This window comes from Mustela nivalis, assembly GCF_964662115.1.
Source record: "Mustela nivalis genome assembly, chromosome: 1".
In the NCBI taxonomy this organism is placed as follows: Eukaryota; Metazoa; Chordata; class Mammalia; order Carnivora; family Mustelidae; genus Mustela; species Mustela nivalis.
Window position 1 is genome coordinate 149,232,021 of NC_139020.1, and position 27,821 is coordinate 149,259,841.

The 27,821-nt window shown below is 39.4% G+C and overlaps 1 protein-coding gene across 4 annotated transcripts in view; it reads right to left on the reverse strand.

Annotated features, from left to right (window-relative positions):
- The window catches only part of SNRK (SNF related kinase), a 58,239-nt gene continuing 30,418 nt past the window's right edge, over positions 1–27,821 (reverse strand). For all 4 annotated transcript variants that reach the window (XM_082725919.1, XM_082725917.1, XM_082725916.1 and 1 more), the window contains 4 exons: positions 15,738–15,879; positions 10,032–10,244; positions 7,664–7,798; positions 1–3,894 (listed from right to left, as the gene is read on the reverse strand). In XM_082725919.1, the coding sequence (XP_082582045.1) occupies positions 2,703–3,894; positions 7,664–7,798; positions 10,032–10,244; positions 15,738–15,879 (1,682 nt within the window). In that variant the 3' untranslated portion in view covers positions 1–2,702. The remainder of the gene's footprint in view (positions 3,895–7,663; positions 7,799–10,031; positions 10,245–15,737; positions 15,880–27,821) is intronic.

Below are 27,821 nucleotides of genomic sequence, written 5' to 3' on the forward strand. Positions count from 1 at the left end.
TTTATATTGCTGAACACCAATATGCCACTTTATTATTTGGATTTTTTTTTTCCCATTTGTCACATACCTGTCAATGTTTACACAATGAGGAAAATCAACCAGCAGTGGAAGTGACTGACCAAATCAGCTGATAATTCTGTACCCTCTTAACACACATCAATTCTTAACTTGGTAGGGATATCTTTCCTTTGATTCAGTCTCACAGCTATTCTTAAAATCGGTGTCAAGATTGTCACATCTTTAAATACAGATAGAATTGCCAGAAGTACATAATTTTATATATATATATGTATATATATATGTGTATATATATATAATATATGTACACACACATACAGAAAAATACAAGACTAATTGTTTTTCCACAATATTTAATTTACACACTACTATAACTCTATGCAACTTCTGAAGACAGGTTAAGGGGTACAAGAACTGTTTAGAGCTAGTAAATAGTTTGGTCCAATATTATCTTAATGTAATGGTTATTTGCTCCCTCCCTTTTATGTGACGACATACTATGACATACAACACATGCACAATCATTCACTTATGAACAAATGAGTAAGACGCCACTCAGACTAACATCTGTATACCCAGAGGGTCAACCAACCACACACAACTAATAAGGCTATAATACAGCTATGCAGCATAAACAGTCAACACTGCTGATCCTAAAGTGAGCACCATATATACATCTGAATATAAAAAACCATTGAAAACCAAACACATACGGGTTAGTTAAAAGGTGCCATTCCAAGGCTATACATAATCACAGGAAGAAGTATTTACATTACTTGGAAAACAGCTGCAACAAAGAATTTATTGCCAATGCCCTTTATAAACTTCTCTCCTACGTTTAATACAGATGTTACGCTCACTATCTATGTGAACCACACATCTTATTTCTGGCCCTTTATAAGATCCCTGCTCAAGAATTTCAAGCAAATATGTTCTATGGCTTCACCCACACATCTTTTCTGGTAGCTTTCAATTATAAATATCACAATGAACTAGAGCTGTAGCTTAAAACATATCTAGCCTAGGTCTAGAAAGCAAAATAAGTATTTTAGGTATCATCTTAGTTTAGTAAGTATATTGTGAAATTCAGAATTCTGAGTAAAATCTATGAATCCTAAGTAGCAGAGTCAGTGTGTACTTGGAGAAACCGTGACCAATGGAATGCAGTCCTTTGGTGCTCTGCCCACTCTACAGACAAAGTGACTATCACTTCAGAGCCATGAAGGAAAGCTGCTGAGTGTGGGAAGGTCCCCCTTCCCCAACTCTGCCCAGCCACATCCTATCACCAATGTGGATAAGGGTTGCTTTGAAGACCCCCAGGGCACAGCCTGAAAAAGTAGCATCTGGCCCCTTCCAAAATTAGCAGTCTGCAATATACTGCGTCTTACAAGATAAAATGCCATGAAAGATGATTATCTGGTCAAAGTAGTCTTTGTACAGGAACAGTTTAAAGCAAGAGTTCTTTGATTATTGTTTTGGCAGGAAGGCAAAGTGAAAAACACTCCCAGAAAAAAAAAAAAAAAAGCAAAAATCAAAACGACAACAACAAAAAAAACAAAGCAGGCTTTGTGCATTTTTGTTTGCTGTATGTGTGAATTTTGGTCTTTTATATGTGTTTTTGACCAGCCAGTTTTCATAGCTTACTAAGCTAAAGGACATAGAATGGAAAAAACAAGAGAGACAGCCTAATTACCAAACTCCTAAAAATCAAATCCCAGTAGTTTTTTTTTGTTTTTGTTTTTTTTTAATTTATAGGGTTTTGACTTTGCCAACCTCTGTGTGCACCTTTGCTCCCGTATTAGGCCCTACAGTTTCTTCTATCTACATGGTTTTAAAGGAAAGCCTAGGGTGTGCCCTCTAGGAAGGAATTTACACCGAGCATCTTTTTGTTCTGTTACACAGACTATACACTCTATAAGTAGAGTTAAGACACCATCAGTTCACTTCATCACATTACAAAATAGGATTGTCTGCTTGTAATTTATCACTACGGGGGAAGCTGCCTTATAAATCTAAGTACTTTATATCACCTAGTACAAAACAAGAAATATCTTTTTCAGTTAAATTTTAAGAGCCCAAACTTGTTTTCGCACTATAGTTTAAGACAAACAGGTGTGGGTGTGTTGAAATCATGGTTCTAAGGTTCTCAGTGCAGACCCCCGCTGTACTCTGCTCTGCACAGGCCTTGGAAGGTGGGGTGCACATGCCCTCACAGGCTCCAGGCCTGTCGGCATCACAACGTTATTGCTTTGGTTCTGTCTCAGACACCACAGAGTGTGCCTCCGAACACGGAGTCCCCGTTCGCATAGAAGGTCAGGACAGGAATTTAGATTTTTCACAAGGAAACAAAAGCATTTTCTCTCTAGATTAAGTGCAGAACATCAAATTTCTAAGTGCTCCATTTATATTAGGTTCCAAATATACATTTTAATTTAATCCTGATCATCCACATTAAAATTATAAATGTAAAAATTACACAACAGACTTCTCGGCTGGAAAAGAAGTGTCTAGCAGCATGCACAAAGACCATGCATTGTCACATCGTCAGGCGAACAAATGAAAAGGTAATAAATAACTGTTCCTAACGCCCACTTTAAAGAGAAAACCAAAAAGAGAAGAGTGAAGCGAGCCAGTCTTCACCGCTCCGAGCAGGAAGAGTGCCCAGTGGCCAGAGCGGGCTGCAGTCAGATGACATGGCAGCAGCTGGCCTGGCTGGAGGCGCACAGCAACCCATCCTTAGGGTTCCGCTGGATGTTCACAGAGATGGTCTTTTCACACAGAGGTAGCTGTAGCACGTTATTTTTCAGGTTCTTGCTCTTTATCCGTTCTAATTCAGTGCTGCTGTCTGCCACGTGGTCAGAGAAGAACTTTATGCTGCCCACACCCGGGGCCTGGCCCGCATTCCCCGTGGAGCTGATGCACATCTTCCACGTGGACTTCTCCTGGACCTTGACGCTGGAGAAGGACAAGCCGCCCTGTGGGTCAAGAATGTACTTGGCGCCGCCGTGCAGCTGGGAGCCAAGACAGAGGCTCATGAGTTTGAGGCTCTGCACCAGCTCGCCGGGCCCGGGGCCGGCGCAGCGGCGCGTGCTGCCCGACGTGCCGGTGGGCTTGCTGCCCGAGCCACCTGCAGGGCTGCCCCCGCCCGCATTGTTCTCGCTCGGACTGGCCTTGTCCGCACCGCTGCTGCCAGTGCTTGGCTTGCCCTGGCCCCCGCCATCACCCTCGCTGCCAGGGGGCCCCTCGCTGCTATCCCGCCGGTGCCAGGAGTAGGTGAAGCCGCTGTCTTTGTCCAGCCGCCGCCGGCTTTCGGAGTCGTCGTCGCTGGTCTCTGAGCTGCTACAGCTGGAGCCACGGCCCTGGCTTTTCCTGCGGTGGTAGCGCTTGTGCACCGTGCCAGGGGAGGCGATGTTCATCTTGAGTCGGCTCAGCTTGGGGGGCAGGTTCTCATCCATGTCGAATTCGTCATCAGACTCCCCTTCCTCAAAGATCTGGTTGAGGACAGGAGCGCTCTTCCTTGACGTCAACCGGTTGGTCACTGAGGGCTTCCGGCGCAGAACCACTTGTGTCGAGAGGGACATAGGCTTCTTGTCCTCCTCATCTTCCTCTTCGTCCTCCTCCACGCGGAACAGGCACTTGCGCCCGCTGGCTGTGGGTTTCAAGCTCGCCGAGGACACTGTGGAGAGCGCCGGCCCGGCCAACTCAGGGAGGTCGTCCTTCTTAGACGAGTCACACAGGCCTTTGCTCCTGTGGCCATTGAGGACATTGTCAGCGGCCCGAGCAGGAGACTGAGGGACAGTCGCATGGGACAGAGGAGTGGCCGTGAGATCATCCTCAAGGTCCTGGGGTACATCAATTTTGGTGGGCCATGACTGTCTGTGTAAACAGATTGGAAGAAGAAAGCCATGTAATAATATGCAGACTTTACTCAAACTACATCACATAACACTGACTAGGGCAAAATCCACAGACTAAGAAAAGAAATATATAAAAGAGAAAAGAAAAAAAGAAAAGAAATAGCAGCTTCACAAACCCATTCAACATCCTATAAAGATCAGAAAGGACAGCAGCAGGGCACACGTGCTTCTGAAACATGGCTCAGTCTGTGGCTAACCAGGCAGATAAAAACTTCATCAGAGCTGTCAGGACAAGAGGGCCAAGAGCTATACTCCATCTTCCCTATATGAGTCTTACCACAAGAAAAATAATTTAAAAAAGCACAAGGGAGATCACCAAAGCAAAACCAAAACACCAAACATTTTGTTCCTCTGGGTCTTAGGTCACAAAATTTGAAGGCATATGGTTTGCTAATAAAATTCACCTAAAAATATATATATATAATTCACCTGAAATTCCCAGTCTTCCAGATATGACAGGATGGTGTAAAAGTTTTGTTTATAAAAATAAATGGAAATAGTTCAGTGGATTAAAAGCATAGGAATACGGCAAAAAAAAGTCAATGTACATGGGCATACATACAACTCTTCTTCACCAATTAAAAAAACATGATGCTAAATATGAATCCATGTATTTTTAAATGTCCACCCAAGTGTAGTAAGTAACAAATCCACAATTATTTAAACTTTGATTTTACTCCCCAGTCTAGTGTCACCCAAGTAATAAGAACATTGCTTGGCAGCCAAAGAAAAATATTTTTAAAAATGAGGTCTCTAGCCTGTTTTGGAATTCTTCACTGTCCTCTCTGTCCAGGGGAATAGTAGATGCCAGAGATCTTTAAAACACCTACTTCCACACTACAACACTTTCGTTTCACACCAATTATGTTACCCTACAAGTAAAACCCAATTAAATCTATAGCTCTGAAAAACTCACAGGAATTTACAACAGACATCTTTCCCCCAACACAAAGCGTCCTCCTCTTTGTCCATGCAGTGGACAAAGTTCTTAAAAGCTGAGTGTTGGATAATGTCTCTGAGGTCATTAAGTGTCTCTAGACAAGTCATCTGCCCCCATCATCACAAATGCACAAAGCCCTGGTTATGCCTTTCGCTCTGGAGAATAGCACTACCAGGTTCTGGAAGAGCAGCCCCGCCCCTCACGCTCGCAAACAACCTGGGGACCCTGCACTGGTGGGGGCCCAGGTGCCGACTGTGTCTGGCCCGCCAGAGTGGCAGCCAGCGCCATCCAGGCTGAGCGGGCCCACACATGGTGGAGGCTCTTCTCTCCCCACCTCCTACCCCACCGGAAAAGAAAGCCAAAACCGTTCTCAGAGCCCACCCCCCAAAACAGGATGGGTGGGTATGGCCACTGGGCTGGCTCCTCCACGGGCCACTTCTGAACCAATGGCTCTGATTTACAGGAGTAAGTCGAGCCATTTAACTGCTCACACTAACCGAGCACACATCTGAGCTACATGTGTGCCGAATGAAGTATGTGATCTCCACTGCCACAACACTGTAAGCAAATTATGGCTTCGCCTGACAAGAGAGGAGAGACGGCTAAACAAGAATTACAGAGGAGTCACGGGGGACAGAACAATTCACAGGGCCTGAGCGCTTCTCCGCGCCGGCACTGCGGGGAGAGCCAGACAGGGGTGAATGCACTTTATCACTTCATCCCCTCAGCTCTCCACAAGTTGGCACCATGATCCTCCCCCAAGGTCATGCAGGCTGGGTCCCAAGGCTACCATCCCGCGCCCCCCCACCCCATCCCCGGGGGCAACCTTGAAAGCTTCTGAATGGCTGCTGCCCAGCCTGGCCTCTAGTCTAGCCTCAGGGACTCTCCTCACTTCCTGGGACCAGAGAGGATGCTGGCACCAAGCCCTCCGGTGCTGGGGTCCTCTGCTAACACGCAAGCCATGCCATGCTTCGGGTCCACCCTAGCAGGACCCAAAGGAGGCGCTCTCTCTGCAGCTGTGGCTCCCTGGCTCACCCTGCCTATCCCACCCTGAAGAGCTGCGATTGCTTCCACATCTGTCTCCTGATTCAGTCCAGGGTCCTGAGCCCCAGGTCACTCTGACCTAAAGGCATGTCCACTGACAGAACTAATTCAGGTCCAGGGTTTTGATAATAAAGTCAATAAAGTGTCAATAAAGTGACAGTAAAAAGAAGGCAAGGAAGCAGATGCGCCACCTGCCCTGGGCTCGGGAGGAGTCGAGGCCCACTCCACTCTGGTATCCCCAGGAGGATAAAAGGAAAACTCGAGGGAAGGCTCTGATATTTCTTTATAACCTCCATGGACTTTTATATAGCTTTTATAATAAGGACAACCAACTTGAATCATTTACATATGAGATCAACTTTAGATTGAGCTCTGATCTGTTCCACCAAAAACGGCTCAAATCCAAATTTTCTGTTCTCTAAGGCTGGACTGACTCCAGACTTGGTGGCCTGATGTGTGGTGACTGTGCTCTTCCCCATTGGGGGGCTCAGGTCAGGACTAGGATGACCTCACGATTTGAAGTCACCATCCTGGTTGGTCTCAAGCCTAAGTCCCTGGCTCCCTAGGATGAAGTCTTCTTCACACAGACAGCAGACAGCCTGCCTAGGTTTCGTTACAAAAAGCCTCCATCTAGGATCTAAATGAAGTTACTAAGTCAACTTTCCAGTTCTAGACTTCTAAATCTTTATTCTTTGGCCACCCAGCAATGCTTTTTCTTTTCTTTTGTTTTTTTTTTTTTTCTTCTCTGTTCCTGCATCCCAAGTAACAACCTATATACATGGTAAGCTGACTGCAAGTAATTTAAATCCAAGGCTTTCTGCCTATTTTAAATAATTATTATTATATATTCACACACAGATATTTGTATATGGATGTACACATAGAGAATGTTCAGAATTGGGAACATCCTTTTGTTTTTGAATCACTACACTTCCACGGATTACTTTATCTTAAGAGGGAAAGATAAATTCTACAGAACTTTCATAGTGGTGATATAAAAATGTAATCCTTTCATCCTTTGATTTTTAAATGGAAAGCTAATATGGCAGAAGAAAAAGCAAGGTTGGAAAGAGGGAATGGGAGGAAGAGAGGAGGAAAAAATGGGGTAGAGCATATTTATGACTTGGCCGAAGACACCAGTGGTGGTGAAAGAGTCATAACAGTGACAGCAAACACCTAGAGTTCAGCTCAGGAGGTGGATGTATTATACTCCCATTTCACAGACCAGGAAGCTGAGTCAAAAAGAGGTGAAGTGATCTCTCAAGGTCAAGCAGCCAATAAATCAACTAGCTGATCTGTCAAGTCACTGAAATCCTGAGATAATATCAAGGCACAGAAATGCCCTAAATGTTCTTAAAAATTATTTCAAGTAACAGAGGGAAAATTTGGTCGTTTCTGGAAAGAAAACTTGAAGAAAATAACACATTAATACATATAAGATCTGGAAGAGTTTAATGAAAATAGTTGACACTCTGCTTGAGGCTGCTTCTCAAAACATGTTTTCCTGGCCAGGCCAGCAGCCACAGACAGCCCCACTCCCCTGAGTCCAGGAAGGAAGGTGTCCTTGGTGACAAAGGAACAAGACTCCCCATACAGGAAGAGCCCATGCATGGCCTCTCCAATGAGGCCGTCACCACTGTTTATACTCTCAGGCCCCAAAGAGTTATTAGAAAGCATATTTTTTAAAGGGGTTCTCTATTTCAAAATGTTAACTTACTAAAATCAGTGAAGATTTTTTTCTCACCTAAACTGGGCCTTGATATTGCTAGGACTTGCAGATCTGGTTTGTATTTCTTTCTCTTGCTTCTCCCTCAGGATCCTTTCAGCAAGCAAGAAGTAAGTGGCCGTGATATGATTATACCTGTTGGTTTCCAGGGCCCTGAGGAAAATAAGGGAGAATAAATGTAAGCCACATCAGCAAGTTTGCTTTTTTATAAGTAGAACTCATTTCCCCCAACTAAAGTACAAGCAAATAAAATCCAATGATCTGGAATCTTTAAAAAAAACCCACAAACAAGAAGAAAAACCTAGTAGTTATTTAGATCACTCATGAAATTCTAAAAAACAACTACATAAAAATGTTCATAAGAAAAATCCAAAATGCGAGAGCAGCTGAGCTGAATGTCAATTTTCGATGCAAAAAAAGGTGATGAATCTTTCCAAGAATGTATGCATTATACAAAACGTTAATCTGTGTCAAAGTGTTCATTTTCATTAAGTTGGCTTACTTGATTCCATCAGAAGTACAAAATGAGCTGTATGAATGTGCACTGAAATACTAGCATCAATCAGAAAAATAAGGGTAAGTTTTTTTTATACCCTTTGCATTTAATGAATTACTAGTGTAACTGAGACCATATCATTAGCCCCTTCTTTGAATAAAATCAGCGTATTCGTTTATCCACTTCAGAAGATTGCTCCAAGTCCCTAGTCTGAACAGGCACCCTGCAGGCCAGCTCAGGACATTCCACCCCATGGGGCACATGGCCACCTATCCTCCCGCAGCTGGCCTGGCCTGAGGACTGCACAAGAATGCTACAAAGGGTCTATAAGGGCCCAGAAACCGTAATGGTGAGTGAAAATACAAAATGAACTTAGGAAAGAATACAAGGATCCCTTTTCACAAAATTAACAGGGGGGAGTCATAGCTAAAGAGGCAGGGCAGACTGAGGTGCAAGGCTCTAAAAGTTAAGAGCCCTGATGAAACTCTGGGCTCAGAATGACTTCGAGTGGTTTCCTAAGCTGAGTACCAGCTAAGGGCACTGGCTTCTTCTGACGGGACCAAAAACACGTGGCTTTGAGTTGAGGCATCGTGCTCAGGAGGAGGAGCACAGAAGCAAGCCACGAGCAAGAGCGGAGGCCAGCTGGGGGCCGTGAGCTCGGGCCTCCCAGCCCAGGCTTCACCGTGCACCTGCCCACTAGTGCACATACAAATGGAGTCACTTGAACCAATGAGACTGACCCTCCCTGCAGATACAACATTGAATTGACACGAATCAAATAGTTCTAAATGACACCGCTACATGTATTCATTTAAGCTAAGAACATTGAGCCAATTCAGGGAGATACAAATAAGCCTTCTATGCACTCAAAATGAAAAACCACTTTCTACACATTGCTAAAACAAGTGTCCTTGGCAGGCACAGCCAAGTGTCCTGCTCTCTCTGTTCATTTAGGTCATTAAGTATGACAACTCATAATGCAGCTGGAAATCTGCAGAAATTTGTACTTAAACCAAAATTTTGAATCTGAGTTTTTTGTTTTTGTTTTTTGTTTTTGCCTCCCCACCACTCCGCCCTGAGTAACTCCTCTTTTCATCATACCTGATGGTTTCATTCAACAGGTTTCTTGAACACTTTGACTTTTCATTTGTGGAAATATTTCATGATTTTCTAGACAGGACCTCTTATAGAAATAAATCATTACTAAAACAAAGCAACTGCATCTTTGTATTATCCTTGATTCCAAACTTCTCAGATTATTAAAAACTGGCTTTGGTTTTAAATGACTTAATTAACAATTTTGTATCTTGTGGGTGGCAGGTTGCTCCAGTAAGGGCTCTGAAGGGCCAGAAAGTAAACATTTTATAGGCTTTGTGGGTCTGTGGTCTCTCTCACAATTACTCTGTCTGATACTGTAGCACAATGTGGCCAAAGACAATACCCCAGGCATCTAGCATGACTGCAGTCCACTAAAACTTCCCTTACAACAATGTGTGACCAGTCCCATGTGTTGACCCCTCAATTAGAGGACTGTGGTCTGCCCCATTCTCTCCACTCTCTGTGGGGAGCAGAGGGAGACACAACAATGAAGATGCTGCTATGGAAAAGACGTGTACTGGGATACAAAAGAAGCTACTCCAATCCACCCCGACAGGAAGGAAGAGAGGCCACAGCATTTGATGACACCACCCAGCAATGGTGTACTTATTCACTAGCATAAAAATAAAAACAACACAACAATAAAACCTATGAGACAGGAAATAAATGACATGACTTCTGCCAATTGGGAACTCTACTCATTAAAGTGTCTGCAGGCCCTGACAAGCTAAGAGGAGAGACCATTCCAAGAATCCTAAACCCATGGCCCCGTGCTGGTGAGTGCTGACATACTCCACAATGGCGTCGCGGTCTGCTATGTCCCCGAGCACCATGCGCTGAATGATGCTGTTGTGTTCCTCCTCTGAGAGGTTTTTGTACGACACGAGGGGGATGTTATACTTTGTTGCTGGTGAAGGGTCCACTCCCTGAAGCCAAGGATGATTTTCAATCTCTTCTAAGGAGGCCCTTCTCTTGGGATCTCTCTGTAGCATCCGTGTGATCAGGCTGGAAAGGAAGTAAGTCCACTGTTAGAGCAAACTGTTAGCAGGGCTTAGTAATGGTGGATTATTTTATTAATCAGAATTCTTTCCTATACTTATGCCATCAAATTTCATTAGGCCCACTAGTGGTGGTGGTAGTGTGGCAGATGGTAATAAAGAAAATTTAGTGCCATCAGTTTCATAAATAGAAAATCACAACTGCCAGGGGCACCTGGGTGGCTCAGTGGGTTAAAGCCTCTGCCTTTGGCGCAGGTCATGATCTCAGGGTTCTGGTCAGCAGGGAGCCTGCTTCCTCCCTCTCTCTCTCTGCCTGCCTCTCTGCCTACTTGTGATCTCTGTCAAATAAATAAATAAAATCTTACAAAAAAAAAAAAAAAAAAAGAAAGAAAGAAAATCACAACTGCCAGATATACTGGTAAGCCAAACAGCTTCCTATCATCTGGAATTAGCTCTAGATATTAACATCCGTTGCTTAATTAACTGTGGCTTAGTTGCAAGCCAGAACCAGATATAATGATCAACGGTGACATACAAAATACAGTGCATGAGCCAACTTCTGCTTCAGAAAGAATAAATGATCCCGATGGAAACAATCACAACGCCACAGGCTTTTAAACATATATTTTGTTTAAATGCATTGCGTGGGGGAGAAAAAATAAATAAATAAAACAAAATAAAATAAAAATATATACACACACACACTCACACACACACACACTCACACACACACACACAGGGATGGAAGGAAGCAGACTCAACAGGAAAAAAAACGGAATAAAAGCAGGAATTTTAGGGGATGCCTGGGTGGCTTAGTTGGTTAAGCCGCTGCCTTCGGCTCAGGTCATGATCCCAGCGTCCTGGGATCGAGTCCCACATCCCCACATCGGGCTCTTTGCTCAGCGGGAGCCTGCTTCTCCATTCTGCCTCTGCCTGCCACTCTGTCTGCCTGTGCTCACTCTGACAAATAAATGAATTAAAAAAAAAAAAAAAAAAAAAAAAGCAGGAATTTTAGGAGGCAAATGACAAAGCTAACCTTTGACCCGAAGGCTTCTGCTTTGGTTTTGAAAGCTATACTGAGTGCAAAAAACAGAATATAATGTGTAGGCAGGGAGTACAACTAGAGCCCTCATAAAGAACTAGGGTCCCAGCTTCAGTGGCAGGGAGAATGAGAAATGAGAAACCAATCTGTTACGATATCAAGAAGGAAAACTGCCTGCCTCAACAGTGGCTGTGGATGTGAGGCAGGGAAATCTCTTCTAAGAATTTCTAGCCACACGCTGGTCCTCACACACATTTGTGGTCCAAATTAATGATATCTGTGTGGTACATGTCAGGAAGAAGTTAATTCAGGTGGTTTTAAAGCTGGAGTGCTCCTAAGTAACCAGAGTAGAGAAGGAAATGTAAAACCTTTCCCTAGGAACATAACTTAAAGGAACTTCCCAAATAATATTATAAGGAATATGACCTCATAGACAAAAAATATCAAGGAAATCAGTACTAACAAAAACTAGTAATACATGATGGCAAAATCAGAATGCAAAGTCTTCAAATACTGAAATTTTCAGACACAGAAGACAACTGTGTTGTATATGTTTAAGACATGGAGAAGTGTGAAATACAAAACACTGGAAAAAAAAGCGATAGGTAAATTTTTTAAATTAGATAGAAAGAGAATTAATGAATTGGAAGACAGAGCCAAGGAAATAACCCTGCACCAGTGGACTGAGAAAATATGAAGAGATGAAAAGACAAGGAGGCGAGAGTGAAAATACCTAACATATATCTAATCAAGAGTTCCAGAAGGGAATAAAGGAATGGGCAAGAAACTATATTTGAAATTATCACAGCTAAAGATTTTCCAAATTCATGGACAAACACAAATCCTGACCCAGGAAGCCTAACACATCCTAAGCAGAATGAATAGAAGCTCTTAGAGCAGCCTGAAAAGAGACAATCACCTGAGCAAGAACAATAACAACACGAATAGATGATATCCCAAAAGCAACAAGACATATCAGAAGAGTGTGATAACATCCTCAATAACCTGAGAGAAAACTATCCACACCTAGAATTCTACACTCAATGAAACTTTCAAGGGCATATGTAACATAAACAGATTTTCAATGAAAAACTGAGGAAGTCGATCACCAAGAAACAAACGTTCCTCAAAGGAATTCTAAAGGGTATAATATTAGCAGAAGAATGTGATCCCAAGTGGAGGAATATACAAAGTTTTTAATCAAGCATCTGGGTAATTCTAAACAGTATTTTTACTATACAGAATTATAATAATAACAGTTTAATTTGTGGAGATAGAAAATATTGAATGGTAAACTGTCCTAAGGATTTTGTGTTGTTCAGGAAGACATAAAGATAAGGATTAACTATCAATTTTATTAAATTAAGCATATAGGGACGCCTGGTGGCACAGTCAGTTAAGCGTCTGCCTTCGGCTCAGGTCGTGAACCCAAAGTCCTGAGATTGAGCCTCACATAGGGGACTCCCTGCTCAGCAGAAACTCTGCTCCTCCCTCTGCCCCTCCCTCTCCCATGCACTTTCATCCCCCCTCAAATAAGTAGATGAAATTGTAAAAAAAATTATAATTAAGCATATAAATATGTACGTGTGTGTTAAAACAGGAGACTCACTAAAAACAACTGACTATGACTTCTAAGGTAGTTGAAGGGAGAAAGCCAAGTAAGGGGAAAAAGAAAAATCTTTATCAATCCTAAAGAAAGAATAGACCAAAAAAAAAAAAAGGGGAGGGGAATGTAGGACAAATATGAAGCATATAAAAAGAGTATAAATATATCTACATCTTTCAGTGAAGACAATATGAATAAGATAAACTCTGATGAAAGGACAAAAATTCTTAGAAGGGATTAAACCCCAGCTCCCAGCTATTAAAAAGGACTTACTTAAAACCAAGACAATGTAAGGTCTAAAGTAAATGAATGGAAAACTAGATAGCACATAAATGCTAACCAAAGGAAGACTGGTGTGGATAGCTAAAACCAAGTAACACAGATTGACTTTAAGGCAAAAGGCATCATTAGTGATAAACAAGTGAATTACAAGTTCAATTCACCAGTAAGATACAATTTGTACCTAATACCATTGCCTCAAAACACTTAAAAACTAAAACTGACAGACCTCCAAGGAAAAAAAAACAATAAATCTACCATCATAGTGGAAGAATATCTTAGTAAGTGATAAATCAAATAATCAAAAAACTCAGAAAAGATGTAAGTAATTCAGAACAGCATAATTAATAAGCTTGATCTTAAGGATTTATCTATCTCCGATCCCCAAAATGTGAAAATATACATTCCTTTCCAGAACAAAAGGATCATTTACAAAAACTGACTCCATGGTAGGTGTTAAGCAAGCCTTAACACCTAAAACAATGTGAAAAACAGCAACAAAAAACGAGTACTATATAGACTATATTCTTGGACCACAATAGAATTAAGTTAGAAATGAACAACAAAAAAGTAATTAGAAAAATTTTATATATTTGGAAACTGTAAAACACCCTTCTAAAAATCTTAGCAGTCAAATACAGCATGTGAAGCTAGAAAGTACTCAGAACTGAATAATAACAGGGCTATAAATAAAAAGTAGTTGAGGTACTGCAGAAATGGTACAAGAAGACAAATCTGATAGCCTTAACTATGACATTAGAAAAGGAAAGTTTGTAACTATGACATAAGAAAAAAAGAAAAAAGAATCGACTCAGCCCATGAAGTAGGTAGAAGGAAATAATACAGGTAAGAGAAAATTTACAATGTAAAACAAAACAAAACCAAAAAAAAAAAAAAAAAACAAGGAAATGAATAAAGATAAAAGGCAGTTCCTTGAAAAAGACTAATAAAATTAACAAATCTCAGGCAAGACTAATCAAGACAAAAACAAGAGAAGGCAGAAATTCAATACTGGAATGATAAAGGGCAACATCCCATTGATCTATATACTTTACAAATATACCAGAGAATATAAATACTTCAGGCCAATAAATTTGAAAATTTAGATAAAATGGGTAAGCTCCTTAAAAAACAGAAGTCAGCAAAACTGACACAGGAAAAGCAGAAAACTGAATGGTTCTACAATTACTAAGAATAATCCCTCTACAAGGGAGAAATAGAGAAGGCTCCTAAGATATTATAACTGCTCTATTTCTGACTCTAGGTAACAGGTTCTACCATTCTCACATCATCAGTACATAGAGAAACCTGTAACTGAATCCAGAGTTTGAATAGGTAAGATAACCACACACCACATTGGGACTAAGATATAGGTCCACTTGGAGAAAAGATTTCTCAAATCATCAGATTTCCTTCTTACCAGCTGATGGGAAAAATTCAAAACTCTGTTACTGCAACAAGATATTTAAAGTAGTAGCTATAATCTCAGCTGAACTCACTGAAAAATATCACCCATTAAAATAAATGAAGTTTATATATATATATATATATGCATATATATATATATATATATATACATGTATATATACATACACACACACACACACATATGTTTTCACTATTCAAATAAAATAATATTGTTAGTCTACTTTTGCTCTTCTTGGTGCTTTTGGTTTTCTAACTCATCCAATATTACCCATATATCACCCATAATGTCCATGAAATACTTGAGCTTCTAACAGTTCTTTTATTCCATTATATTTCTCACTATACATATTACAGAACTATAAGTTCTTTAAATTCCAAATAATCAACTTGACTGTACTTTTGGTTGCTGGTTTCCCACAATCACATAAACCAACAGGGGAGAGTGGTATATGGATAAAATTAAGGGACACATTATGTAAAACCTAAAATGGTGTGTTGGTGGTCTATTTCAGGAAAAGAAATGCCTTAATTTTTCTCTGGAATTTAAAATAATTCTAGGTGGTCTTTTTTTTTCGCTTATGCAAAAACAGAAAGGTAGTTCCTATGGTAATACCTTCATTTCAAGTGAGTAACCACCACTCCTGGAAGCTGAAGAGGCATGTAATGGGTTTCTTGAAAACAAGCACATTTAAGACATAGACTTACACAGTTTGTACTCTAGTATTAAATTTCAAATCACATTCTGGGGTTAACGCCCCAAAATATACTTAACAAAAATAAAATATCAAGTTCAAAAATTAAAATGAACTCAGATGTTTATATAATGAAGTCACTTCATTTTTTTTTTTTTTTTACATGTTAATGGAATAAAACAAAACTTCTGAGGGTGCCTGGGTGGCTTAGTTGGTTAAGCATCCAACTCTTAATTTCAACTCAAGTCATGATCTTGGGGACATGAGATTGAGCCCGGGGTAGGACTCCTTACTCAGCACAGGGTCTGCTTGCGACTGATTCTCTATCTCTTTGTCTCTCCATCTCTCCCCCCACCCCTCCCCATGCTTGCACTCTATATACATACATACATACATTATACAAAAAATAAATTAAACTTTTGGTTTTAACATTCTTTTTCTACTTTTACTTACTCTTTACACTCTTTGGACACATGGGATGGTACTGTATATTTGCAATCCATGATCATTGTCAATGTTTCACTGTCATTGGCCTCTTGAAAAGGTGGTTGCCCACACACCAACATGAAAAGAATCACTCCCAGACTCCATATATCTACAAAGCAAAGACATACTGTTAAATATTGGATGAGTTAGAAAACCAAAAGCACTAAGAAGAGCAGAAGTAGACTAACAATATTATTTTATTTGAATAGTGAAAACCATTTATATCTCAAAGGAAAACATCTAGGGAAGAAAACTTGAGTCCCAATAAGGCAGGGGAAGGTATCTGTCTTGTTTACTATTTTTATATTCACCTCAGCCGCATAGTGAATAGTCAATAAATGTTCAACAAAGAGATAAATTAATTCACTAATGCCAAGAACATCGAGGAGAAAGTACCTATCAAGGTTCTCAAGCCACTGAGTAACAGACTGCTGTCTTTCTCATGACATTTACTAGAGAATATATAAACCTAGTATTTTAATACTCTGAAACATGAAAAGGATTTTGCCTAATGTCACAATTATCTCAGTTGCTCTTTACCTCAATGCTGGTGAGATAACCAGATGATGTAAATCACAGTCACTTTATAGTTAATAAAATTAAAATTCAGAGAGAGAAATATTTCTGTGCTGTCAATGAAGAAATAGATAAGTTATACATTATTTCAGAGGACAAAATTAGGTATGAAGGTGTAAGTAACCAGGAGGCACATATTGGCTTAAAAACAACAGAAGCTATTTAAAAAAGCACTGGGAAAGACAGTAGGCTTCCCATTCGGCAAAGTCTGGGCAACCATCTGTCTAATACTCTGCATAAGACATTCCTGTAGTGATTGTAAGACTAGACTAGTTGACATCTGAGGACCCTCCCAACTGTAGCATTAGCCTAACTCCTACAAGTGCCAATAGCCCCCTACTTCTTGCCATTAGATAAAATCTAACCTATCAGTTGGAAAAATGATGGCTCTTCAAATGAAAAAAGGATGAATCCATCATTTAGGAAGGGGATCACAAATCATTCATTCATTCCAGAAACTTGAAGTAGAGACATGATTACATAAACATTAATATACCAAGAGATGAATTCAAGAAGCTTTCTACCACAAAAAGCTTAGAAGAGAATGTAAGCCACATGGACTCTGTCACATCTGTTAACACTCAACTGCTGTTTTCATTTAGCTTACACTCCATGTTATTTTCAGCAGAATTATAACTTGTTAATAAAATACCTTCTCCTTGGTCCAAACTACATAAAGAGGGCAATAAAAGCAAAAACCCAAAAGTTAAACATACTGTGATTTTTTATATATACAACAAATTTTACTAAGGATGCTTTAATGAAAACTGGTTAAGCAGATACAAAAATCTACTAAAATTAAAACATTACATATGTAAGAAGAAAAGGGACCTAAAGATCATTCAGTCCAAACCTGTGGCTCTTCAGTGTCCCTAGGAGGTGGTGTGCCTGGCATTGCTTGTTGGATGCATAAATTATGTAACCTACAGCCCCAGGACAGCAAGTTGGCTCAGGACTCCACTCAACTCACTAACACACATTTCTTTATCTTGATCTTGGAATGCAGAGGGCCATCCCCATTCAAAGTCAAACAACATAAGTAATGTGGCTAGCTGCACCTGTTCTTTAAATATATAGTGAGAATTTATAACCCCAATACTAGCTCTAACTTATTAAGAGTTTCAAAGGAAATCTACATAGTTGTAACTTAAACCCTCTCTGAACAACCTGAACCTATTTTTGGTTACCTGCCCCAATTCTCAAGCCACTCCTGTGAACAAGTGGCAATTATAATTATTCTCCCTTTAATCCATGTGTCCCTTATTTTTCAAAGAAGTTATATTCCTGAAATTCACTATCAAGTAAACTCATCTTTTCACCAATGTTTATTAGATAAGAATGGAAATATACCATGGCTTTATTTTTGGTTGATTTACACTACTTTGTTTAGTTTTGGCTATCTCCTCCCCAAAGAAAAGGGATTTTATAAGTGGTTTGCAATAAAAACACATAAACATAAAAACCAGGGTAGTTAAAACACTCTCTCTCTCTTGTTCAAATATTGACTAATGTCTAAGGCTACTACTATAACCAACCCCAACCTCAAATACACATATATCTGAGATATAATATATTCTTATCTTTCTATATAAATCCTATAAAACAATTTTTATAAAATGAATTTGGTTATGTTATTTCTTCTACCATCTCATACCTTAACTGTGGATAACCCATTTTGGTTATTTAGTTTTTTACTTTTTCTCCATGCTAAATTGGAGATGATATCTGACAGTACAATTATACAAAGCTGAGGTTTTAAAAGGTTAGCAAATAGTATAAACATCCAACTAATAATTACCCCCAAATTCTTATCTGGCTAAAGGAAACTTTCTTTTCCTGTTAAATATCAACCTCAACAGCAATAAGGAAGTCCAATTACCTGGAAATGTTCTCTTCAGGATCATCTGGCCAAGAAGACTCACACACCACTTGCTAGGAAGTGGTGCGTGATTCGAAGGGAGAAAAACAACATAAATATATATACTATTTCTACTGTTTCCAGCCAGGGCTCAAATAATTTCTGAATGAAGAAGTGCTTAAAATGTGTGAAATTTAGAAACACAATTCGGTGCCTGGTAGTTTATGAAGTGAAGTGACATGATGTGTGAAGCATGTAAAAGAGCAGCAGCACTAAGGGAGCCAAGTTTCAGAAAGAGCAAATGACCCTCTCAAAGAGACAATGTGATTATTCAAAGGATTACTTTTTCCATTTACTTCTTTCCTAGATTTAATTTCTCTTCTTCTTGTCTTTGAATGATTTTACTTTTCCATCCTAAGGACCAAAGGAAAGAGATAAAAACAATCACGAGGGCTCCCTGGGTGGCTCAATGGTTAAGCCTCTGCTTTCAGCTCAGGTCATGATCTCAGGGTCCTAGGATCAACTCCCACAAAGGGGCTCTCTGCTAGGCGGGGAACCTGCTTCCTCCTCTCTCTCTCTACTTGTGATCTCTGTCAAATAAATTAAGAAATCTTAAAAACAAACAAACAAAAAAATCACAAAACAAACACAGAGTGGAATGACTTTAACCAAGTATTTAAACGTGTTCTCCATCATTAAATGGGAATAGAACAGTAATGCAATTCCTCTTATTGCTGTGGTGGGCATTAAAGAGATGAAAATCAAATTCATGCTGAGTACTCAGGACAGAGCCCAGAATACAGAAAGCATTCTGAGGAGTCAGTACTGTCTCGCCCTCATTCATCTGTGCCGGGTGGGCATTGTTCCTGAGCACAGAGGACACAGAGATGAATGGGGGACACCCTTGCCCTTACAGGGCTCTCAATTCACTGTTAGAGACAGCCAGCAGATAAGCTCAAGAAGGCACAAAGCCAACATAGACAAAAACTAGTGAAGATGGGGGGAGAGAATAAGAATGGCCTCTTAGTAATGCAGCTACAAAAGGGGACAATTTAAGATCTTGGGTCCCCAGGACAAGACATCTGGTATTACAGGACTAACAACAGCATCAAGAAAAATTATCTATTACATTCCCCTCAAGTGGGGGAGGGAGCTGCTACTTGTCTTAAAAACTCATGTTTGTGAATATTTTAAAATATCTTTTTCTATTTTTTTTTTAAACTTGCTTATAAAACTATATATTCCCAAGGTATAGATCATAGGATCAGCTTGGGATCCACCAAGTCCTTAACTGGGGACAGTGGATGATCAGGGAGAAGGAGAGAGAAAGATAATGGAATAGGGACTTCACATTATATTTATTTCAAAAAGATGTTAATGGAATTGTCTATTCATATTCAAGGTACACAGGTTAACAAACATCAACCATCTGAAAAATCAAATTTAATGTTGATACCATCTGAAGCATATTTTTTAATTTCAGACCCAGCTATAGAGTCTTTGTTAATAAAAAGGGAAAAAGAAAGTATCACTTCATAAATACAGTTCCTTTGGTTTAAAAAACCACTTCCAACTCATGGAACTGTGGGAAGGGGTGGAAAGATAATGAGGTCTTTGTTAGTACAAAGAATGGGAGTTACTGGTCCCCTTACTTGCAGCTCTCAAGCTAGCTGGAAAGAAGAGCACCAAACTCAGCATTGACGTCTCTTTCACCTGCTAACAACACTCAGCAGGTCAACTTGTCACAATACAATATATGCCATTTCTAGAATTGGAAGTGGAGTTTCTACTACAAAGGTCATGTTAGGCAGGCTAACAAAAGATCAAAATGAAAACAAAGCAGAATAAAAGAACATGCTAGTGATTAATCTGAGGAAAAGCTACTGCCAAATGTTGAGGCGGGAAGGGGGTTGTAGTAGAGGATGTCATGACTGCTGAAAAGTCTTCTAAAAAAATCATTTCTGAAGTGAATTATCTTGAGAGCAAAAGAGCGAGCATTGATTAGAAAGTAATAAAAATGGGAAGACCAGAAGAAAAGTTTCAGATGGAAACTTCTATTTTTTTCTTCTGGCATTCTTTTATCAGTATAACTATCAATCTAACAGAAGAAACAACAGAATGGTTTAAAATCACTACAGATGAAGCAGGGACCAGCACCTTTTATAACATCACTTAAAACCAGCAGGATTTATGCAATCAACTTTTCAGTTCCAACTGTGGTTACCAGCAACTGACATATGACCCAAAACTAATGTAAAAGGCAATGCTTTCTTAGAATAGCAAGTACTGTTACACAAACATGTAGGTCTCAGGACCTTTGTTCCTTGTACGGATATTCAGAAACCCTAAGGTCAACTGATGTGAATTGCTCCCTACACACCAAGAACTACTGGTGTGCATTCAACAACACCTAGAGCTCCAGTTACAAAAGATTCTTGTTTGCAACAAGATCAATGGTTGGTTCTGAGGGACCAGACTAGAGACCATTCTACAAGTGGTCTTCTGAACTAACAGGGGAGGGCGGGACAAGGAGGAATAAAGCATTTGGACAAGTTCCCATTTTATGGTATTTATATAATCCCTAGTTTTACTAACACTTTAGTTAGAAGCACAGTTTTACTATTTCACAAGTAATCATTTCTTAAGCAGAAAGAATGAATGCCATCACTCATACCTACATCAAAAAACTTTCCCACACCTGAATCCATCTAAATGCCCCCTGAGGACTTTAAAAAATCAATGCTGTCCAAACAAAGCTTATCACCTTTGAAAAAAAACTTAGTTCTCTTATCTGGGTTCTAGTGTGGTCTGCAGTACCTCCACCTCTCCAATCAAAATTCAGAAGGCATCCCAGACTGCACCTCTCATTCAGGTCAGGAAGATCCTGCCAATTCCAGTACATGCCCAGAATCCTCCAACGCTCCTACCAGTGACCCTTAGCTCTCTGTGAAAGCTCTCCAAACTGCCCTCCCAACCTGGTGACCAGGGCGTCACCACAGTGAGCTGTCATTAGAGATGTTTTCCTCTATTACTCAGAGCTCCCTGAGAGCAGAATATATCCCCTGCACCCTCAGCAGTGGGCTGGATGTCAGAATGAACCTACAACAAAAGAGAACATAGTACTTTTGTAAACACTGTTGGGTTAGGGCCCCAAAAAGGGCAGCTGCAGCAGGGGGCAGTCCTTAATTATTAATGACCTTCAAATAAAAACTAAGAGAAAAAGAAGACTAAGTACCTGCAATGGGGGAAAGGGGGCACCAGTGAAGACAAGCTACAGTTTGTTTTAGTTAGGGGTTTAATAAAGCCTGGTGCTAACTTGTTTTTTCAAGTCAAAAGAAAACAGGAAAAAGTTCTAGAAGTCCAAAGATTATCAATCACACACTGTGGGACTGCACAGGTTCATAAATCCAAACCAGACAGGCAGAAGACACCCTTTCAACTCAGCATTCTTCCATAAATCACTTTACAAATCTGATTTTAATGAACTTTAGAGAAGAAGAGCAAAAAAAGAGGCCAGGCTAAAATCACGTGATTTCCCTCAGTATGGCCTGATGAAAAGAGCATGCCTGGGCTAATGCTTAAGAAAGCTCTGGGCTCAAATCCTACCTCAGCCATTTAATTAGTTACGTATTCTTGGCCAAGTTCAACCTGTCTTCTGTGGCTGAGTCCTCTCTTTCACAAAAGGTGGACACCACCACTCATCTGGCAATTTCTGAGAGGGTGTCTGGGGCAAAGAGCTACATGTATCAGTACAGAGACTGCAAGAACTGAGAAAATCCTTACCTCTAAGTACAGGAGGGAGACGGGCAGGGAAAAGCAAAAGGAATTTAATACACTTTATTCAATCTACTTTTGTACTATCTGAATTATCTTATAGGAACTTCATTTATTGCTTGTAAAAAAAGTAATTAAAAATTAGCTGTGCTTAACAGAACATTATGAAGTATATGCACTTCAGTGGGATAAGAAGAAACGTCTTTAGAGGAATGTAAAGGAAATAAAAACAAAAAGCCTACTCTCACTGAGACAGTGATTCTCAACCTGTGGCCCGGGGACACTTGGTTCTCTGTGAAGTTCCCTTAATGAATTCACAGACCAATCTCTCCACAGCATAAACACTTATGGTAGGAATAATTTTAGTTTGAATTTTTAGCACAACTAACTTCCTTCAAGGACTTAAAAAAAAAAAAAAAAAAACCCTCAAATATCAAAATGCTGGGTCTTGTCAAGCCAAGGAAGGGGCCAGGTCCGTGCTGTTGGCCATTTCACCCTCTAGTTTCATTTCTGTGCTTCAAGACTCACCTGAGGTTTCACCAGGGGAAGGAGATACCAAAGCAAGAGCCCCCAGAATGCAACCCACCTCAGGGACATTCCCAAAGTCTATCTCCAAATCTCCAGCTAACCAAAACAGTACCTCTCGGGCGCCTGGGTGGCTCAGTGGGTTAAGCCACTGCCTTCGGCTCAGGTCATGATCCCAGGGTCCTGGGATCGAGTCCCGCATCGGGCTCTCTGCTCAGCAGGGAGCCTGCTTCCCTCTCTCTCTCTCTCTGCCTGCCTCTCTGTCTACTTGTAATCTCTGTCAAATAAACAAATAAAATCTTAAAAAAAAAAAATAGTACCTCTCAAGGCATTTCTAAACACCTAGGTGAGGCAAGAACCCATTACAAATTCAGTTTTACAAAATTACATCTTTTAAATTACATCCAAATTTACATCTAATACCTTGTGAAAACCAAATACTTCCTTTTACACCAAGCTTATAGGGGGGAAAATCTCTGGCTTTTGTCCATTTTTATAACACTAGCCCAAAAGCCTAAAATATTCATATTTTAGAAATACTTTTAAAATGTGGAGACAGGGCCATCAGCCTGGCAACATGTACACGAGCACCTACTATACATTTCCACATGAATGCTCTTCAAGGAAGGGAGCTGCTGCTGTGGATACACAACCACTATAGATAGGGTTTTCAGAAGTGATTTCACATGTCAACTTCCCACAAGATTATGACAAATGCAAATTTCACAAGTCTAATTTTGATCTAGAAAGTAGGAATGTTCAGATTTAGTATCAAATCTAAAAATGTCCAGTCCTATTTGTCTAGTCAAACAATATAAACCATGCAGACTAAAGGACTGTATGATTAGCATTTTCTAAATGTAAAGTCTGCTTGATGCTTTAGTTTAATAGGTAGTGAGTATTTTAATGTTCTCTTAAATGTATTCTAAAAACGTTGAGCTTTTTGCAGAAGGTTGAGGTATGCTAACGTAAGACAAATATACAAGCCATTAAAATTTCAGTTAATAAAAATCACCTGCATATACCGACTCCCATGGGTTCTCTTTCAAAAGGCACACCTTATTCAATGAATGTGGGGGATACAAAGTCAAATGAAATTTGTCCTTTAACAGAACACATTATCCTACACTGCCCAAAATGTTTAAGCTTGTCAAAAAGACTAACTTTCTTGAGGATAAAAAAAACAAAACTTTAAAATAGTGTATTTGCTGTAACAAGATTCAAGATTCAAAATGTTGATTCTTGAAATGTTTGATTCTGGTTAGTTCTCCATGTGTAACACCTGACAGGCATGTGGTTGAAAAATGTACACAACTTATTTTCCTACATTAAAAAAAGTTAGCAAGACATGTTATATCTTCTTAGAATTATAATGAACATATAACCTGATTGGTTCTACATAGGATTAGGACTATTCCTTCAAATAAAACCTTAGCTAGAAAGTTCTCTCAAATATAACCACACATTTCCCAGTTTTTAAGTTAACATTTATTCCTTCAGATTATCAAAGTAACACATGTTCAGTGACAGTAAAATTCTATTAGTAAACCCTCCCACTCCTCAACACTACAGACATTCTTTAATATTAATTAGCCTATCAGACAGATAAAGATATGATTGGTTTGCTCTTATTTGTGCTTCCTGATTATTTTTCCCTCATTTCTTCAAGGTTTAATTTACATGCACTGGAAGTCACCATCTGGGAGTTCTAACAAACGCAGTCACGCAACCACCACCACAATCAAGATATAGAGCAGCTCTATCACCCCCAACAGTTCCCTGTACTTCGTATTCCATGGTTCCTCCTGGCCAGTTCCAGGCAACCACAAGTCTATCTCTGTCCCTCTAAGTCTTGCCTGTAAATGGAATCATACAGTACGTAGTCTGGCTTTTCTAACTAATGCATTTCAGATTCATCCACATTGCTGTACGTATCAATAGGTCATCAATTTTTTATTGTTTGAGTGGTATTCCACTACTCATATGTTCCAAAGATTATTTCTGTTTGGGGCAATTATGAATAAAATCACTAAAACCATCTGTGTACTGACGCTTGTGCAAGCTTAAATGTTCATTTCTCTTGGGAACAGGCTTGCTGAGCCATATATTAAGTCTTTATAAGGAACTGCCTAATGACTTTCCAAAGATGGCTCTAGGATTTTATAGTCTCATCAGCAAAGTATGAGGATTCCAGTTGCTCCATTTACAATCCTGGCAACTCTTGGTACTGGCTGTTAAAAAATTTTAACCATTCTAATAGATGTATCTTTAATTTGCATTTTCCCTAATGACTAATGATGTAGAGCATCTACATGTGCTTATTTGCCATATTATGTCTTCCTTGGTGAAGCGTTTGTTCACATCTTTTGCTCATTTTAACATTGGGTTGCCTTTTAATTTATTGAGTTTTGACAGTTCTTTTTTATGTACAATCTCTAGCAATACAGAAAAAGGCTTTATTTTAAAACAGTCATATTGGGCGCCTCAGTGGCTTAGTCGTTAAGCATCTGCCTTTGGCTCCGGTCATGATCCCAGGGTCCTGGAATTGAGCCCTCCACTGGGTTCTCTGCTTAGTGAGAAGCCTGCTTCTCCCTCTCCCACTCCCCCTGCTTATGTTCCCTATCTCTGTCAAATAAATCTTTAAAAAAATAAAATAAAAAATAAAAGTCATTTTGACTGTACTTACATTATTTCCTGAAAAATAGCTAAGTAAGCTATTAAAAAGAATTACTGAAGTATAGTCGACATACAATGTTGTATTAGTTTCAAGTGTACAACATAGTGATTTGACAACTCTACACATTACTCAGTGCACAACCATGGTAAGTGCAGTCACCATACAACGTTATTATAATATTACTTGTACTTTCCATTTCCATGACTTATTTAAATTTCTACCTCTCAATCCCCTTTATCTATTTCACCCCCCCCTTCCCACCACCCCTCTGGCAACCACCCATTTATTCTCTGTACTTAAGAGTCTGATTTCTTTTGTACCTTTTGTTTTTTTTAGATTCCACATGTAAGTGAAACCACATGGCATTTGACTTTCTGTTTGACTTATTTCTCTAAGCATAATATCCTCCTGGTCCACCCATGTTGTTGCCAATGGCAGATTTCATCCCTTTTATGGCTGAGTAATACTCCTGTGTGTGTGTGTGTGTGTGTGTGTGTGTGTGTGTGTGCACGGGTGCGCGCATGCCCATGCATTACATTTCCTTTACCCACTCATCCATCAATGGACACTTATGTTGCTTCCATATCTTGCTACTGTAAATAATGCTGCAATAAACATAAAGGTGCATAAATCTTTTCAAATTATTTTTTGTTTTCTTTGTGTAAATATCCAGTAGTGGAATAAATGGTATTTCTGTTTTTAACTTTTTGAGGAACCACCATACTGTTTTCCACAGTTATTGCACCAAATTATTTTCCCACCAACAGTGCATAGTGCATAGGAGTTCCCTTTTCTCTGCATCCTTGCCAACACTTGTTACTTCTTGTCTTTTCTGACTCATGTGAGGCGATTTGCTACTGTGGTTTTGATGTGCATTTCCCTGATGACAGGCGATTTGCTACTGTGGTTTTGTTGTGCATCTCCCTGATGATTAGCGACGCTGAATATCTTTCAGGTGTCTACTGGTATCTATATGTATCTTTGGGAAAAATTCGGCCCCATTTTTTAATTGGACTATTTGTGTTTTTGCTATTGAGTTGTATATGTTCTTAATATATTTTAGATTTTAACCCGTTGTGGATTTATCATTTGCAAATATCTTCTAAGCTTTCAGAATCTTTATATATTCTCTATCAGATATGTGATTTGCAAGTATTTTTTCCCTGTTGGTGGTAGCTTAACAATATCTTTAAGAAGCAGAAGTTGATTTTTATAAAATCCAATTTATCAAATTTTTCTTCTACTGATGTTTTTGATGTTTTATCTAAAATAGTTTTGCCTAAGTCAAAGATGCAAAGATCTTCTATGTTTTCTTCTAGAACTTTTACAATTTTATGATTCACATTAAAGTCTCTGATGCACACTGAGTTTTTTTAAGTGGCATAAGGAATGGATCAAGGTTCACTTTTTTTGCATATAGATATCTAATTACTCCAGCAACATCACTGAAAAACTACTTTCTCTAACGAACTGCTTTAGCATTTCTGCTGAAAATCAATTGACCATGTATGTGTGGATTTATTTATGGACTCTATTCCACTGATCCATATGTATGCCTTTTTGTTAATATCATACAGTCTTCATTACTGTAGTTTTATACTAAGTCTTGAATACTCCAATTACTTAAAAATTAAACTTTTCCATCTTTATTGTTTATATAAACTTTCTAATGAACTCTTTCCATTTGTCTTCAGGTGAGTTCCTCATTAATTTGTAAGAGCTCTTTCTACAGTAAGAATAGTAATCATCTATAATACAAATCATTTCCTTGGTTTCCACAATGATTTCTAAAAAAACAGATGTGCACCATACCCCAAAACTATAAATCAAATCTATTACTCTTTCTTATGATACCTGTTTGGAAAGGCCAAGATCATATGAATATTACTTTTTGGGCGGGTGGCTTAATTCTTTATATACAAACCCTTAGTTTACCTAGACTTTATTTTGACACAGAATACAGATAGGGATCTACATTCCTCCTTCCACTATATTTACTATTATTTCCACTATAATTTATTAAATAATTTCTCCTCTAATGCGTTCTGATAATTGAGGAAGTTAGAACTATTTAGAGCCGGTTTTTCTAAATCACTTAAAACTACCAGCTAAAGAACCTGCTAAGATACAATGGTGTCCTTGGGGACACTTGTTCTTATAAATGGCTACAAAGCAGACACTGACATGAATATTCAAAAAAATGTGTGGTACCATTTGCCAGGCACTGTGCTATAATCATAATGAGACCTTAGAGGTTGGCAATGAAGGGAGAATGTCCCAAGAGATGGCACTACTGCCCTTTGTGTCCTTGGCACATAACTTTTCTCTGTTCCTTCATTGGCAGAGAAAGTAACAACTATCTGGCTTATAAAAGATGGCTCCATCTTGTTTTTCATTTAGGATACCCGTTAGTGCTGCTTCAATAACAAGTATATACCTCGCCCTATATCCAAGAGCCCATAAGCAATGCTAAAGGCCTGACTCCATGTAGCGAACAAAGGGGTCTATCATGTTTGGTTTTTTCTCCTCCCAGTTTCATTGAGCACTGACATATGTGTGTCTAACTTTAAGGTACACAGAATGATGGTTTGGTTTATGTGTGTTGTGAAATGATTACAATAGATTTAGTTAACATCCACTA